Genomic DNA, 16,175 nt, shown 5'->3' with positions numbered 1-16,175 from the left:
GAGAGAATGAATCTCATTGGCATTGATTAAATAATCATAAGAAAATGAGTGGCGATAAATAGACTCTCATTTGCCTTTACAAATGAGTTGCTTTCTCATTTAAGCGAGAATCATAATCACAAGGAGCCTCACGTGATTCTGATCAAATTTGATTTGGAGTCACATGTGGCCAGCAAACTGAACTTTGGCGCCTTGTTGAAACTCTGACTAAAATAAATTGTGAAGAGCAAGAAACCATGCATGTATACTAACTTTGATGCATGTATAAGTTAGTGCATGGGCTACCTGATAGGATCACTTTGTTAGATGGCATCTAAGGTGAAAGCCATGATCCTCTGGAATCTATCATGCATAGTATCACTTATAAGTTCTATCTAGTCAATCTGACCCCACAGATGCATTCAACATGGTTTGTTTGTTAGGAATCACATCTTGGAGTGAATCATTTTGAAGTAAAAACATGATTTATGAGTCATGAAATTTTGGTGCACCGCGAACGGTTGCTTTTTCAAGTCCTTGTAGAACATGGCAGAATTACATGATCCAAAATATGTTTTCCACTAAACAAACCATGTAGATCACATCTGTAAACTATGTTACATGGATATGGCTGTGGATAAAGACATATAAGGAGATAAAGAACCAAAGCCAAAGGAGAGTGTCCATGCGAAATAGTCTGCAGGGCTAGATTCACAAAAAAAGTGAAAAAACATGGTGTTTTCTACTAGATTGCACATCCAGCCCATTGTAGCAAATATTTACCCACATTCCAAGGGGTATAAAATTGCCACCAGAAAAAATTAGAACGGCCTAAAACACTGATTTAAATACTGGATCAGACAATTAGGCCTGAAGCTGGAGACTCAAATATCTTCCTGTACCTAGTGGGAACAGATTTCTTGAAGACCTCCATCCTTGTAAAGCTTACATACATGACTGAAACATTCAGTGGACAACCAATCATAGCAAATGCATTCTGGAGGTATGTGTTCTACATACATAAGACTTGATTGGGTATGCCTCCAATTTGCATTTATCAAATTTACACCTTGTGTAGAACTTCTTTTCAAAGAAACAACCATACAATGACCACAAGGAGAGGACTGATTCGAGAATAAACTGAAAAACATTCAACAGAATACAATTACATTTACCAAGTTACATACCTAGAATAAAAGCCGCTTCCAGGAAATGCAATAGATATGCATCCAAGAAGAAGGAGATGAACTTTGAATTGAGATGACAAACAAAAGAGAGCAGCCCAGCTACTCCACTCAAGAACAGGGGATTGATCCCTTTGAAACTTGTCCAGCTGGAAAATCTTCAAAGGCAATATCCAGTTCCACCATCTGAACTTGGATCTCCAACATCTGCAGTCACTGTTCTACTCTTTCGAGACAAATCTGCAAGAGATTAAATAAGAACAGTGCTCTGGCTATAGAAAGAGGGAGGAAAGTCATTGAAAGAAACATTCCTACAATGCATTCATGACATTGAATTTTACAACCAGGAACAAAGCAGTCATGGCCCAGACATTTCCTCTTTTTCTAGTTCTCATTTCCATGCCACATTTTAACTAATTCTCATCCTCTCAGCTCTTGTCCAAGAACTCTTTGAAGACATAATGAGTGTGATAAGCCAATAGAATGGTTATTGGATGGCATGAAGAGTTATAGTTCAATTTTGTCAGTTTTTTGCGTGTAGAAAGAGATGCGATTTTATTTTCTATATTTTTGTTGTTTCTTTAAGTTTTTTGCTAAAGGGAAACCAGATAATGTGATACATGAGTCATATTTTAGATGTTTACTTGTCCTAAAAATGATTTAAAACCTTGATGAGATTGTAAGTTTAATTGCATATCACTAGGGTGTACCCTCCCAGTCAGCCAGATTGCTTGAGCCCCTACAACAGTCCAATTTGGGCAAAGTTGTAGGGTGCCGACTGCTTTTCTTCATAGCAAGGAAAACACAGTTATCTCATTGCAATCATTTGGTCAGGAAGGAAAATTAGACCTTGACTGCTTCAAAGAGTTCTGTAACCATTGCTAACATGTGATGGTAGTATTAGTTTGATAAGAACTGTACAGTTAAAGAATGAGACAATAAAATGTCTCTAAATGTCCTTCAATCTGAAGATTGAGCACCAAAAGTTTCCCTTGGTCTCAAGCTCATAAAGGAAGCTATCTAACAAATGATATGATCGATGATTAACTGCTACAAGTTACATTTAGTTTATTGTGCAGCATGTTGAGATGTTCTTCAGCCTATACCACAGCATGTTGAGATGTTCTTCAGCCTATATCACAGATCAAGAACATGAATCCATATATTGCGCTCCATAGAAAAGGGGTTCAAGTTCAAGACTTTCCAGGGCCAGAGAAGCAACAACCAAAGCAATGCACTTGACCTGAATTTGCAGATTCAGGTCTAGCTGTCTAGGCTCAACCACATTTTTTGAGGTTGTAGATGTAACCTCAATCCTGGATTCCAGTGACCCTTTTGAGATGTGTATCGGTTTTGCTGGATTAGGACTTCAAGTTCCATTACAAGGTAAACATGGTGGTACTTCCAAAATGTACGTCAGAATTATAGACCATCCCTGAATCAACCTCTATCCCCTCACAGGTAATCTTCTTTCTTTCACACTGTTAGTGACCAGCTCTGAAAGTGTGTGCACTTGCACACACACACACACACACATAAAACATCCGATTATAAATTTAGCAAAGTAAAAATAGATGCTGTGAATCAATTTAAAGCGACATGGAATTGTAACTTGTTTTCTACACTTATTTTCTTGTTTTTAATAGTTTATATACACCTATGTCAGCATTTGACCAGATTTTTCCATTTTTTGTTTCATAGTTTCCTCTTTTTGAACCAATGAATGACTTGGGAGTTCCTTACCGCATCAAGCCTTTTCAATGGCTCACAAATTTTTACTATGTATCACATAAAGGTGTAAACATGGCCAAATTGCATGGCATCCAAATAAGAACTTTCGATCACAGACTAAAATTTTCTCCCAATCCAGTGTTGGCCAATATCAAGAACAAATACAATCTTGGAACACACCTCGGTAACTGGCAGTTTTTTTTTCTGATAATCAACGGACGGCTTTTTCTCGTGAATGGGAAGTACTTGATGCTCAGTCACCTAGAACTTCCAACCAATTTCTTTCTAGAATTGGCGTCTAAATCACATGCAATGAAGAGATCCTTAAAAGTCAAAGACTGCCATATGAGCTTAAAATTTCTTGATACAGGAGTGGAGCAGAAGAATTGGGTCCATTACGAAGAAATTACTAAGGCTGCCGGCTATCAATTCTCTAAGAAAAAGCTACCAATATCTAGAAAAGCAGGAAAGAAACAGGAATTAACGAGAAATTGTAATAACTAAATTTATCTCATCTCAAACTCATATTACACTTTTAGATTTCTCATCTTTTTATATAGATGAGAAATTTCTGATCTTGTTAAACCCTATCAAAGATAGTTTCCTAAATCTATTTAATTTCCTAACTGAATATGGATCCATCATTTGGGCCCAATATCCTAATGCAAACTAAATAAAATCCAGAACATAAAAATGAACCCCAATGGATTTACATCATTTCATATTCTAAGTAATGAAGATTGTCACAAGTTTAAGAATGCCTAATTTCCCAGTGACACTTCCAGAACTTGGTTCCAGTCTTGGAAAAAAAAAAACAGAAAAAAGGTAGCAGCTCAAATTCATCCCAGATGATGGAAACAAAAAAGTAACACTAGAATGAAGTTCCTAGATGTTGTAATAACTATTGTAACACACTAGGAACATAAAGTACAAAGGCAGGCAGGGCCGGCTGGCCTCTTTGAGATTTGAGGCCACCACCTAGGGCCTCCTATTTTGGAGAGGCCTCAAATCTCAAAGTGGGGTTGTCATCTCAAGTATGTCGTGTTGGCGGTGTGACCTCACTTGAGACATCAGCAAATGCACCTCCTGCATCCGTTCCATGCGTGCCTGATGCCTTGATAACACCAGACTGTACAAAGTTACAAATCCATTTCTGCAATGTAGTGCTAGCCAACGAGTTGGGCAAGATTAGAATTATCTAGCAGGATTAGAATTATCTAGCAGGAGGTCCATGTGGAGGAAGGTATAATGTATTCATAGCATTATTGGACTATCTCCGTAGTCTAAATTTGTTTATCCTTTGGTGTTAATTAAGACTCCACATGAGCTTGAGTGCTAGTGAGCTATCATATAAGCCTTGATGGCAAGGAACTTACCTTGAGTTATTTTTTTGTGAAAATTGAGGCAAGTCTTCTTAACCAGCTTAAGTGGACGGACTCTATGTATAATGGGCTCATGTAGCTAAGTTAGCTTTCCTCTCATCCAAGTTTTATGAGTTTGTCTCATTCTTTTTATTGTGTCAAATATGCTGTTCTAGGCAGAATCATGAAACTGTAGAAGAACGTGGCTGTGAAATTTTACTCTGTAAAATGTTTCTTAAGCTCATTAGTGAGGAAGATAGAAATTGATTACAATGTGTCCTGCTTCCTATGAGGCTATTGAAGCTAGCAGAATAATTTGGTAGCATTGTCAACTGGGTCATAGGCTGGGCGTTGTGGTCTGTGCCGTGCTCAAATCCCAGTGGCCAGTATATATATATATATATATATATATATATATATATATATATATATATATATATATATATATATATATATATATATATATATATATATATATATATATATATATATATAAACACACTCAACATTGCAAGCTAGCTCCCTCTATCATTCACAGTAAACATTGCACATGCCTTCTGCAGATGGTTCTCTGCAAGATAATATGACAACAATTAAATGACAATAACATCAATTGCATTTGAAAAACAAACACCAACACTAGATGCTAAAAATATCTGCAGATCAACAAATAAGAGAAACTGGACATAACGTATGGAAGTATTATATATATAAACCCAATTAGTAAATATGAAAGATGTTAAGAATTTTAAAAAAAGTGCAACCCCTTTAATAAATAATAGAATTTTTATGTACAATGAAAAAAAATTAGGGCCTCATTTGGAGGCTTCGCCTAGGGTCTCAACTTCTCTTGAGCCACCACTGAAGGCAGTTTACTATAACAAAAACAACTGATCGAGCACAATTGAGTTCAAATGAGCACCTTAGCTCATTTTCCCACTTAGTGGATTGAATTATAAGAGAACAACTAGAAGTCCTAGCTTTAGTCTCTCTAATATAAGCATTACAAATTAAAAACATCCTCCCATTGAGAGAGAGAGAGAGAGGTGCCTTACTCATTCCACATTAGCTCATCCATCATCATCTTCATCTTCAATTTTCTGCCCAAACCCTCTCGGTCCAGTCTTAGCTCTCACCACCCGGTTCTTCCCACCCTTCTTCTTCTTGGCTGTCTCTTCCTTCTCGAACTTCTCCCTCTCTCTCTTTTGCAAGAAATCCGTCACAGCTATGTAGATAACCTGAACAACCAAAAAAATTAGTCAACCAGAAACCAGAATTCTAAAACGAATGAGAATGTTTCTCCGACCACTAACAATCCCCCAAAAATTGGAAAGATGGTATTCTAAACTCACCCCAATTGTGAGAATAATAAGACCAACAAAAGCAACGCCAAGAAGAAGCGCTATTATTGATGACCCAATATCGTTATTCGCCGAAACAACTTGTTGGGCATCTTGAATTACGATTTCTGAGGGTATTTCTCCTTCTGTGAGGGCATTGAGTCTCAAATCTAGCCTGTTTCTCCATGAACGTCTGCGGGAATTCTTAGAAAAGGATGAGAAATTGGGAATCAAGATCGTTGATTCTGGGAATTGGGTGATTGAATTTATGATGGAAAGATGGGGTTTCGAAGAGGAAACGGAGATGGATCGCGTTCTTGGGTGGAGATTCGGTAGCGGCAGCAATGGTGATAGAGATATCGCCATAGTGTGGCTTGGTAACTTGGAGATTTCAGGGGAGCAACCAACGTCCAAATGGAGGATGAGGCTTCTCATTGTTTCGGATCCGGTATGACCAAGCTGATTTGGAATCCACACATTCTAGATCAGAAATGACCCGACCCGATTTGTGAACGATTTCACTAATTGTTGTGTTGGCCGTTTGCAGAGTTTGTCATATGATATGGGTTCGGGTCGGATGTTATCAGACCCGATATGTTTAAAAGTTAGACCCAAACCCCACCCAATGTGAGAATGCATTCCCCACATTCATGCAACGAACATCTTCTCATAGCATATATGTTGCATGCTGTCACAAAGACACGTTGACATGAGCACACGTGAGTTAATTTTATTTTTTGAAAAATAGGACACGAGGGTGCTGAAAGTTTTTAATTCTTAATCAATAATTATTTTTAATATTTTAATATTAAAAATCACTTTTTATTAAAATAATTCTTAAAATTATTAAAAAACTTAGAATAATATTAAAATATTAACTGTATGTGTCAGTGTTCATGTCTCTGTGACTGAGAGTGTCCGCTCGTGTCATTGGGAACGCACCACAAAAATAGCGTGTTCCAGTGACATAGGTTGCATGTAGGGGTGGACATAGGGGTCAACGGGTCGAGTTTGGTTCGGATCCAGGTAGAACCTTGAACCAGATTTTTGGGTATGGTATCGACTATGAACCTAGGTAGGGGTGGCAATCGGGTCGGGTTAGCGGGTTGGTGGGTCGGGTTGGCGGGTCAGCATACCTCAACCCGAACCCGACCCGTTTATTAAACGGGTCGGCTGTGGCAAACACGAACCCGACCCGTTTAATAAACGGGTAACCCGCCAACCCGGTTTAATAAACCGGGAAATCTCAGGCAGGTTCCCGGGAGATCTGCGCGAATCTGGCATCTCCGGATGATCTCTCCCCATCTAAATCCGCCCCCCTCGCGCAGAACACCGGCAGGCGGAGCGGCGGAGGTGCTGACGGGTGCGGCGCCACGGCCGGTACGGATCGTCTCTCCTCTCCACCGGGAGGCGACTCCAAGAACGAAACAACAAAAGAAGAAATCGACAAAAAATAAATTTAAATTTGACGGAAAAAGGAAGCGAGGAGCACAGCCTACCGTACGATCTGGATAGAAAAGATTTCCGTGAGAAAGAATTCGTAAAATAGTTGAGGGATGAAAGGAACACTCACTTCTGAAAGGTTCACGGGATCTTCTCCGGCGACATCTAGCGGGCGCGGTCCGCCAGATGAGCCCGGAGAGGGCTTCTTGATCAACAGTTTTCGGCAGCCGGATTCCTCTTTCCCGGGCCACGTCTCGAAGAGGGATTTGAGCGAGAGGACCTGCTGAATTGCCTGAGACTTGTTCCAGGACGGCCGTCGCATTCCTTCACAAGAGGTAGAAGAAGAGGAAAGAAGGAAAAAAAGTGAGAAAAAGATCGCCGAAAAACTCTCTCGATCGTCGGAGAAACAAACGTGGCGATCTATTCTTCCTACTTATGACCGAAAGCCTAAGAAAGCAATAGAGAAAAAGAAGGAGAAGTGCAAAATCGGACCCTTCTCCTTAAGATATCTCCGGCAATCTTCGCGCGTGAGCTGCGAGATGTCATCCTCCGTCAGCTCCCTCAAGGGCTTGTCCAGCGGCGACCGGAATATTCCTAAAGACGCCTTCATCCTCCACCACTTATCCAGGTTATCATGGTCAGTGAAGACTAGGGCGAGGCGGGTTGACGGGTCAGGCAGACGGGTTAGCGGGTTGGCGGGTTGACCCACCCGCCTAACCCGTTTATTAAACGGGTCAGCCGGGTTGGCATACCCCCAACCCGAACCCGACCTGTTTAATAAACGGGTTACGCGGGTCGACCCGTTTATTAAACGGGTTGGCTTAAGCCCAACCCGAACCCGCCTAAGAGGCGGGTTGGCGGGTCGGGTTGGCAGGTCGTGTCAAAAATTGCCACCCCTAAACCTACGTATAATCGGGTCTACTATAAGAGAAACCATATCAGGATCCGATAAGAACTACATGAACCCGATCCAAACCATACCTGATAAAATAATATTTTTTATCATTCACGCAATTCAAAATTAATCATGCTTTTGTTACTTGAAAGCGAGCAGACCAACTCGTGTGGAGTTGGATTAAAGTCACCATTATTGAGGCTGTATTGGGGCAAATTATGATGCATGGATTGCATTTGGAACAATAACTGCACCAAAAACATCTATAGTGACGGCTTCAATCCATCACTTAACCAACAAAAACCTGTCACTGATTGCTTGAAGTAGTCACTAATTCTTTGTTTGACCATCACCATAGGTATACACGTGAAGTCTACATAGGTATTAGTAATTGACCAGCCTTCACAAATGTGTCTTTGGTGATGGCTTGAGCGTCACTATTTCTCAAAGGATCATTAAAAAAAATGAGTATACTATTTCTCAAAGGATCATTAAAAAAATGAGTATTTATGACAACTAAGACAATCACCAATACTCATTCACCTAAAGAAAAAAAAATCACAGTTGGAAGGCCAGTGTGTACGAATCATGCATGAAAAATAGCATAATGGCTTAGAACTATAGAAAACATGAGTAGAGATCTTCCAATCTAAACCCAAATGTTAACCAGTTTGAACCAAGTGCAGATATTGTAAGTAACCTAAACTCAAGTTGGATTACAATTTAAGCTATTAGGTAAATGTGCACAATAATATTATAAAAGTGATATACAAGAAAATAAAATACCGCTCCAAATCTTGAACCAAGAACACCCAATTGTCCTGCAAAACCAATCACACCAACATATAGCAAAAGTGTAGTTCCTCTACTAGGTGCATGCATGCCTATTAATTAAAAGCATGAAAACACATGGACAGTTTTTTCGCAATCTGAGATAGTAACTTAAACTAATATTAAGACAACACAATTAACAATATTTAAACAAAACAACCCCTCTACATGCTGCAACTAGGGGTGGCAATCGTGTCGGGTTGGCGGGTCGACCCGACGGGTTGGCGGGTCAGCATACCTCAACCCGAACCTGACCCATTTATTAAACGGGTCGACTGTGGCAAACACGAACCCGACCCGTTTAATAAACGGGTAACCCGACACGACCCACCAACCCATTTAATAAATGGGTTGGGTCAGGTAAACGGGTTCTTAGGTTGGCGGGTCAGGTTGGCGGGTTGACCCACCCGCCTAACCCGTTTATTAAACGGGTCAGCCGGGTTGGCATATCCCCAACCCGAACCAGACCCATTTAATAAACGGGTTACGCGGGTCGACCCGTTTATTAAACGGGTTGGCTTAAGCCCAACCCGAACCCGCCTAAGAGGCGGGTTGGCGGGTCGTGTCAGGTTTTGCCACCCCTAGCTGCAACAAGTGGTGCTACAAGCTTATATGACTGCAACAAGAGTGATTATGTCAGCACAAATAAGATATAACAGTCAAAATATTTTAAGCAAAAAACAACCTAAGTAATTTATTCATTATTATCAGCACGTTTTGGTCATTCATTTTGTCAAACTCATCGATTAAGCATATGCCTCAGTTAGCTAAGACAAGTGCACCTCCTTCAACAGTTCACTCTCTTGTAACAGGATCCTTGTGGACTGTTACTGTAAGTCCAACAACAGAAGCTCTTTTTTTAATAGTATACACAACCCTCTCTCATGTCTTCTTCGACTAACAAGAAATTAATGTTCCAACATTGTAAAGACTTGGCATAACTAATAAAAGCAAATGCTCTAGTAGCATATTCAAATAAAAGGGATAGATTATGAAACTTGGAAGGGCTAAATATTGGCTTTGCCACTAACTTAAAATAATTTGGATGCAATTTATTTGAACCTACAAAATATCATCGCTTCATAAACATCAATTCTACAAAAAAAAAATGTTGAAGAAACTAACCAATTAAACTTTTAAATCCACTAAGTTTAGTAACTTAATCAATTTAGGTTGGATTCAAAGGGTTTGATTGATAATAATTAAGTTTACTTGAGAAACTGTGACTTGGTTGTGCCTGGATCTCCAAGAGAACATTTGTATCCCCTCTCAAGCAATGTTTCCCTTTAACGTTCTTTTCTTGACCCCCAAACATTGCAAGAGCAATTGCAGTCTTGGTGTCTTCATGGCCATATATAGATGGTGCAATTGACTTTATAATCTGTTGATACAAGAGAAAATATTGGCAGTGAAAGAGAGAAAATGGCATCAAATTAGAAAGGAACACAAAGTAGACTCATAAAACTCACTATTTCTTCAATTCTGGATCCTTTTGCTTGTTTCTTCATTTCTATTTTATCATCCTTCATGAGCTTGTAAGCAGAAAATAAATTCTGTTTCTAAAAGAAGGAAAAAAACATCAATAAATTAAAAATATATCTTTAATCAGCAGTGCTTGCATGTGGAGACTCAGTACATCTTTCATTGCAGATAAAATCAACAGGAATGTAGCATTGATTGCTTTGGCAGCATTAGAGTAGTTGAAAAAGAACCAAAGGCAGAGAACAAGTGCAACAAACTAGTAAAGGAATTAAAAATGACTCTTGGTTTAACTTGACTAACATCTAACACAAGTTAGGTCAAGGTATCCTAAGGTTAGATGGGTACAAAATGAATCAAAACAGCGATGAACTTGGTCGGAAAAGACATTGTCCATGCCTATCATGAGGCCATTACTCAATTGAAGCCACCAACTCGAAACTATAAACCAACATTATCACTTGCTCACGAATTCATTGTTGCTATTTTTTCATTTGAATTTGTTACCAATATCCAAGGCTCAAGAGAAGAACACTAATACCTTTCCTCCAATACTAAAAGAGCTTTGTAAGATCATGAAATTGTCCATGAGTATCATCACAAATTGTCATAGAGCTTTTCACAAGCTGCATACCGGAGAAAAAATACTTCCATTTAAAAAATTATTAGAAGTTATAAATTATAATTTGGGTAAAGGTTGGTTGGATGAAATGGAAAAGTGCAATTGGAGTGTTGTGCGATCATAGAATGCCATTGTGGTTGAAAAAAATGTTTTATAGGATGACTATTAGGCTCGCTTTACTATATAATACGGAATGTTGGGCTGCCAAGAGACATCATATTAAAAAAATGAGTGTAGTTGAGATGCATATGCTTAGATGAATGTGTGAAAATACAATAAAAGACAAGATTCGAAATGAGGAGATACGTAAGAAGGTAGGCGTTGCACCCATTGAAAATAAGATGAGGGAGAATCATTTACGGTGGTTTGGTCATATTCGGCGAAGGCCTAATGATGCGCTAGTTAGAAGGATGGAGAAATGAGAAAATATATTAGTTAAAAGTGGTCAGGGTAGGCATAGAAAGACTTGGATGGAGATGATAGGAAAGGATATGAATGCTTTGAACCTCACCGAGGACATGGCATTGGATAAAAATGATTGGAGGAGAAGGATTCATGTGGAAGACCCAAAATGATTTTCTTTGTTGGTTCATATCGCCAACCCCAATTGTTTTGGGATGAAGGCGTAGTAGTTGTTGTTGTATAAATTATAATTTGGGTAATAAAAGTAGCATTCTCATAAAAACAACAATTATTGACAAACAACCAAAAAGTGTTTGCTAATAATATAAGAAAATATTACATTAAAAAATATGTTCATGTAGATCATACTGATTTTTAAATCACCACATTTTTAAAACTAAATTGATACTAAAAGACATCTTGCTAGATGTAAAATCAAGAAAAGCACATTAATATATGATGTAAGCTAATTACCAATCATTATATGAAACTTCAGCTACATCTTGATATAAGCAGCTAGACTTTGGAAAGCTTTGACGACAAAGATATATTGAATGAAGAAATATTTTATAACATGAGCACATTCATACTTTCATACCTGGACATTGTTTTCTTCTATTAAGATCTCAGCTTTCTCACATAATGTTCTTACATGCATTTTAAAAATAATGTGTACATAATTAATGAACAATTCATATCAATTAGACATGTGCCCTTTTTTGGTATTGACCTCTTTTCCTTTTTAATGACCAAGAACCCTTGCTGACAACTGGGTCACTTAATGGGCTCATCCCCTTGTGAGGTAAACCCCTGGTGGGTCGCCGACACCCAAGCCCTTATGGAGCTCACCAGTTAAAGGCATACACATATCCGTTGGGAGTCGAACCTGGGATGAAGGGGTCAGCACCTTCTATCTAGACCCGCTGCCACTTGGGCGCTCCGGGTGGGTGTCTTTCTAGAAGTGATCTTTGAGCACTATGATGAAATCCATCCTATGTCCTTCCCATCCATCCAACCGACGGGTAGGATTAGCTCACAGTCTCACATGGAATGAGGACAACTCTTAGACGTTTGGATGGTTAGAATCCACGTAGGATCCCACAGTGTTATGTGTCATAGAATATGATATTTTTTTATTGAATTTTAATTAGAAAGGTAGATTTTTTAAGAACTTCAAAAATCAAAAGCCCCCTTTCCTAGGGCCATCTCATCCTTTGTTTTGCTTCGGAGGAGAAATTGCCTACAGTGGACCTTCTAAAAAAAGCTAGGTATTGATGTGCCCAATAGTTCTAAAAAATATAAAAAATAAATTTTGATAAAGAAATACAAAAATAAAAAATATTTAAAACTAAAAACACACATTTTTTATGATAAATATCAGATGAAAACACAAATATCGTGTTTAAAATGCGATATTTATGTTTTTAGCAAAAAAATGAGAAATTAAAAATATCACAAAAAATTTATGGTTTTTAACTTTCAGGTAATTTCTCGCGATATTTTCGAAAGGCTTTAATGTGCAAAAGTTGGCTAGAACGGGGATGCAAAAATCTTGCAAGGACCATCCCCTTTGACTGGATTTGGACCTAGTCTGGTTCATGTAGTTCTTATTGGGTCCGGGTATGGTTTTTCTTATGCTGGGTTCGATTAGACTCGAGTATGGACCCGATACCATACCCGAAAATCAGTGTCAAATTTTGGTTTCACCTGGGTCTGAACCAAACCCGACCCGACCCGTTGACACCTCTGATGCAAACCACTCAATCTAAAATGTGTTTGCTAATAAATGAATTGTGTTGAGCAAATGTAAGGTTAAATTGCACAAATTTGAGTGAGAGAGAGTTTGCCCTAAAGAGAAAGGACTTCACATTATATGCAGCATAACTGTATAGTGGGCATGCAGCGACCTACTCTACAATTATAAATAGGTGTCGGGAGAAATGTTGAGATGGATGGTTAGCAGTAGTGGAGCTGCATGCTAAGCATGCAACACCTCTGCATAAAGAAAACGGCCTCAAAAAATTTCGTTTCACTGATGATAGGGTTGGAGAGACTTGGTATGAACACTGACAGATATGGAAATTATTTTAATATTTTTTTACAAAAATATAGTATTAAAAGTTCAAAAAAATGTTTATTGATTAAAATTGAATAAATTTCGTGTCCTTATGTCTCATTTTTTAAAAGGGAACTGGAATTTGCGAGTCCAACTTGTACCACGCGTCCCCTGCTTACATTTGTGACAACTTTGTATGTTCTCATCAACACCTTTGCCCAAAACAAGCAGCACATAAGCTGGTTTTAGGGCTTTCCCATGCATGTTATTGTCAACTGGTGGTTTCTTATGGTCAGTGATGTTTAATTAACAACTAATAAAAAAAAACTAATGACAACTAGGGGTGTCAACGTGTTTGGTTTATCAGGACCCGACCCGAACCAAACACTGTAGGGTCCGAAATGGTGACAAATAAGAAGACCCAAATAAGACCCGAATCCAGATCCAAAAGTCTGATTAATAGATGGACCTGGGTATAGTTTGTGAAATTTTATACCAGACATGAACCCGACCTAAGTTCTGACTAAGACCCGCAAATTTTCAATGTAAAAAAGATAAAATTTATTATTTTGCCAGGTATGGCCCGGGTCTGGTCCATGTGGTTCTTATCAGATTAAGGTATGGTTTCTCTTATAGTAGACCTGATTAGACCCGAGTCCTGACCCGATACCATACCCAAAAATTCTGGTCCAAGTCTGGTTTCACCTGGGTCCGAATCAAACCAGATCTGTTGACACCCCCTTATGACAACTAGTCCAGTCTAAACATCTGAAATTGGTAACAAAAGTTTGAAATCACACACTGAACAACTTTTGTCTTTTGTACAAGTAGAGGTGGGCAATGGGCCGGGAAGCTGGCCCATCTGTAATTCGAATCTGACCTGAATCCAAAAGTGATTCGATTGAACATATCTGAATCCGATTCAAATCTACATTTGAATTTTACTAAAAAGATTAATATCCAAAAAAGCATGTCGATCAGATTTCTGGCCTTTGAGCTGTCAAAATATCAGGCAGCCTATAATGTGTTGGAACTGGCAAAAAAAAAATCAGATCAGAGAATCAGGCTCATGGTTAGGGGTGTCAACGGGTCGGGTTTAACCCAACCCGACCTGACCAGACCCTATAGGGTCCTAGTATGGTGACAAATAAGAAAACCCGGGTCTGGACCCAAAGGTCTGATTAATACATGGACCCAAGTATAGTTTGTAAAATTTTATACCAGACCTGAGCCCGACTTGAGTTAGATTAAGACCCTCAATTTTTCAAAGTAAAAATGATAAAAAATATTATTTTACCGGGTATGGTTTGGGTCTGGTTCATGTAGTTCTTATCAGGTTCGAGTATGGTTTCCCTTATAGTAGACCAGGATTAGACCTGAGTCTGGACCCAATACCATACCCAAAAAACTGATCCAAGTCTCGTTCTACCTGGGTCCGAACCAAACCCGACCCGTTGACACCCCTACTCGTGGTATTGCGGTTTCCTAAACATTCCAAATCCATCTATATTAAATTGGTCAGTACCAAAATTTTCACTATTTACAAAAAACTACTTAACCTTTTACTTATTGCATTAGCTTGTTATTTTTATAATTTGTATTTCAAAAACATGCTCAATCTTAAAATCGTTTGCTTGACCTTTGTTAACAATCAAAGTAACCAAAATGCTCTCGTTGTTGATTTGTCTAAAAGAAGATTGCAAGATGACATAGAGGTGAGTTGCTTTACAGGAAACAGGCAAAAATGTTATTTTATATCTCAATATGTTCATTACAATGATTTGTATGTGCAAACGACTTAGCAAATTTTTTTGTTTGTTTAGTCTAACTAAATACTTTATTTAGCAGAAATCAGCATTTGGATCATCCATAAGAAAAATTGGAGCAGTTTTTATTATTGAAAAATCAATGACAGGAAATGCATCAAAAATTTTCAAGTTGAAAAAATGTGTTTTTTCATGCAAAAACATGATTTAATAGTCGTTTCCTGCTAAATCGGCCTTGCTGAACACATCTATGACATCGGATCAAGCCAAAACAATTGTACCAAATATATGACTGTTATGTATTTGAAATGCATTCAAATAAAACTATCGGTTAAATGTAATAATCTAAATGTTTGGGGAGCATTTTTACAAAATTGGTTAAACTAGGTGGCTTTCTGTCAAATAATCAAAATAAAACAAGATGTGCAAATCGAAGTACAAACTTTCTAAACCACTGCATTACTGCAATTTGGGCAAAAGGAATTAGTACTTTTTTCCTTATTAGTTTTTATACGGTGGTCCAATGTGAAACTCTTCATCAAACAAAGGGTTGAATTGAACAAAAAAAAGAAAAATAATTTAAAAATGAACAAGCGAATCAGATATTTAGATGTGCAAATTGAGGTACAAACTTTCTAAACCACTGCACTGCTGCAATTGGGCAAAAAGCCTTTTTTATTTTTCTTTATTAGTTTTCACAGGGAGGTCCTATGTGAAACTCTTCATCAAACAAGGTGTAGAATTGAAAAAAGAAGAAAAGAAAAATAATAAAAAAAACTGAAAGCCGAATCAGATAATAGATATTTTAGGGCGAGTTGCTGACAGAGTGGTGTGTGTTCTCCCCCGAAGACAGCCGTTAGCTACATCTCGTGTTCGGGGGTCCCAATGAGTGCTATGTATAAGAGCATGTAGAGCTCGTATCCCCGTGTGTGTAAGCATCACTTAGCATCAGAATCTGGTGCGGTAGCAAAGACTTAAGTACCCTTTCCTACTATGCTCGCCATGAAACAATGGTTCAAAAAAATTACAAAAATATCCTCCATTCAAAAGAAGGAAAATGATGGTTTAAAAAAAAGGACAAAAAAA

At 38.3% G+C, this 16,175-nt stretch overlaps 1 protein-coding gene across 1 annotated transcript; it reads right to left on the bottom strand.

Moving 5' to 3' along the window:
- Positions 1–1,119: 1,119 nt before the first annotated feature.
- Positions 1,120–5,994, bottom strand: LOC149828235 (uncharacterized). Its single transcript, XM_090017470.1, has 3 exons — positions 5,608–5,994; positions 5,311–5,493; positions 1,120–1,403 (listed from the first exon to the last, which is right to left on the bottom strand). Exons 1-2 carry the CDS (start codon positions 5,959–5,961, stop codon positions 5,326–5,328), a joined length of 522 nt encoding a protein of 173 aa, XP_089873596.1. The 5' UTR covers positions 5,962–5,994; the 3' UTR covers positions 1,120–1,403; positions 5,311–5,325.
- Positions 5,995–16,175: the final 10,181 nt, after the last annotated feature.

This window comes from Nuphar pumila, chromosome 9, assembly GCF_984573655.1.
Source record: "Nuphar pumila chromosome 9, dmNupPumi1.hap1.1, whole genome shotgun sequence".
In the NCBI taxonomy this organism is placed as follows: domain Eukaryota; kingdom Viridiplantae; phylum Streptophyta; class Magnoliopsida; order Nymphaeales; family Nymphaeaceae; genus Nuphar; species Nuphar pumila.
This window is presented reverse-complemented; position numbering and strand designations above follow the sequence as displayed.

Bases quoted from the DNA above. Each gene is read 5' to 3' on its own strand.
- LOC149828235 (XM_090017470.1), bottom strand. From the start codon at position 5,961: ATGGCGATATCTCTATCACCATTGCTGCCGCTACCGAATCTCCACCCA. The intron at 5,494-5,607 runs GTGAGTTTAGAA...TTGGTTGTTCAG, and splicing joins TTATTATTCTCACAATTGGG to GTTATCTACATAGCTGTGAC.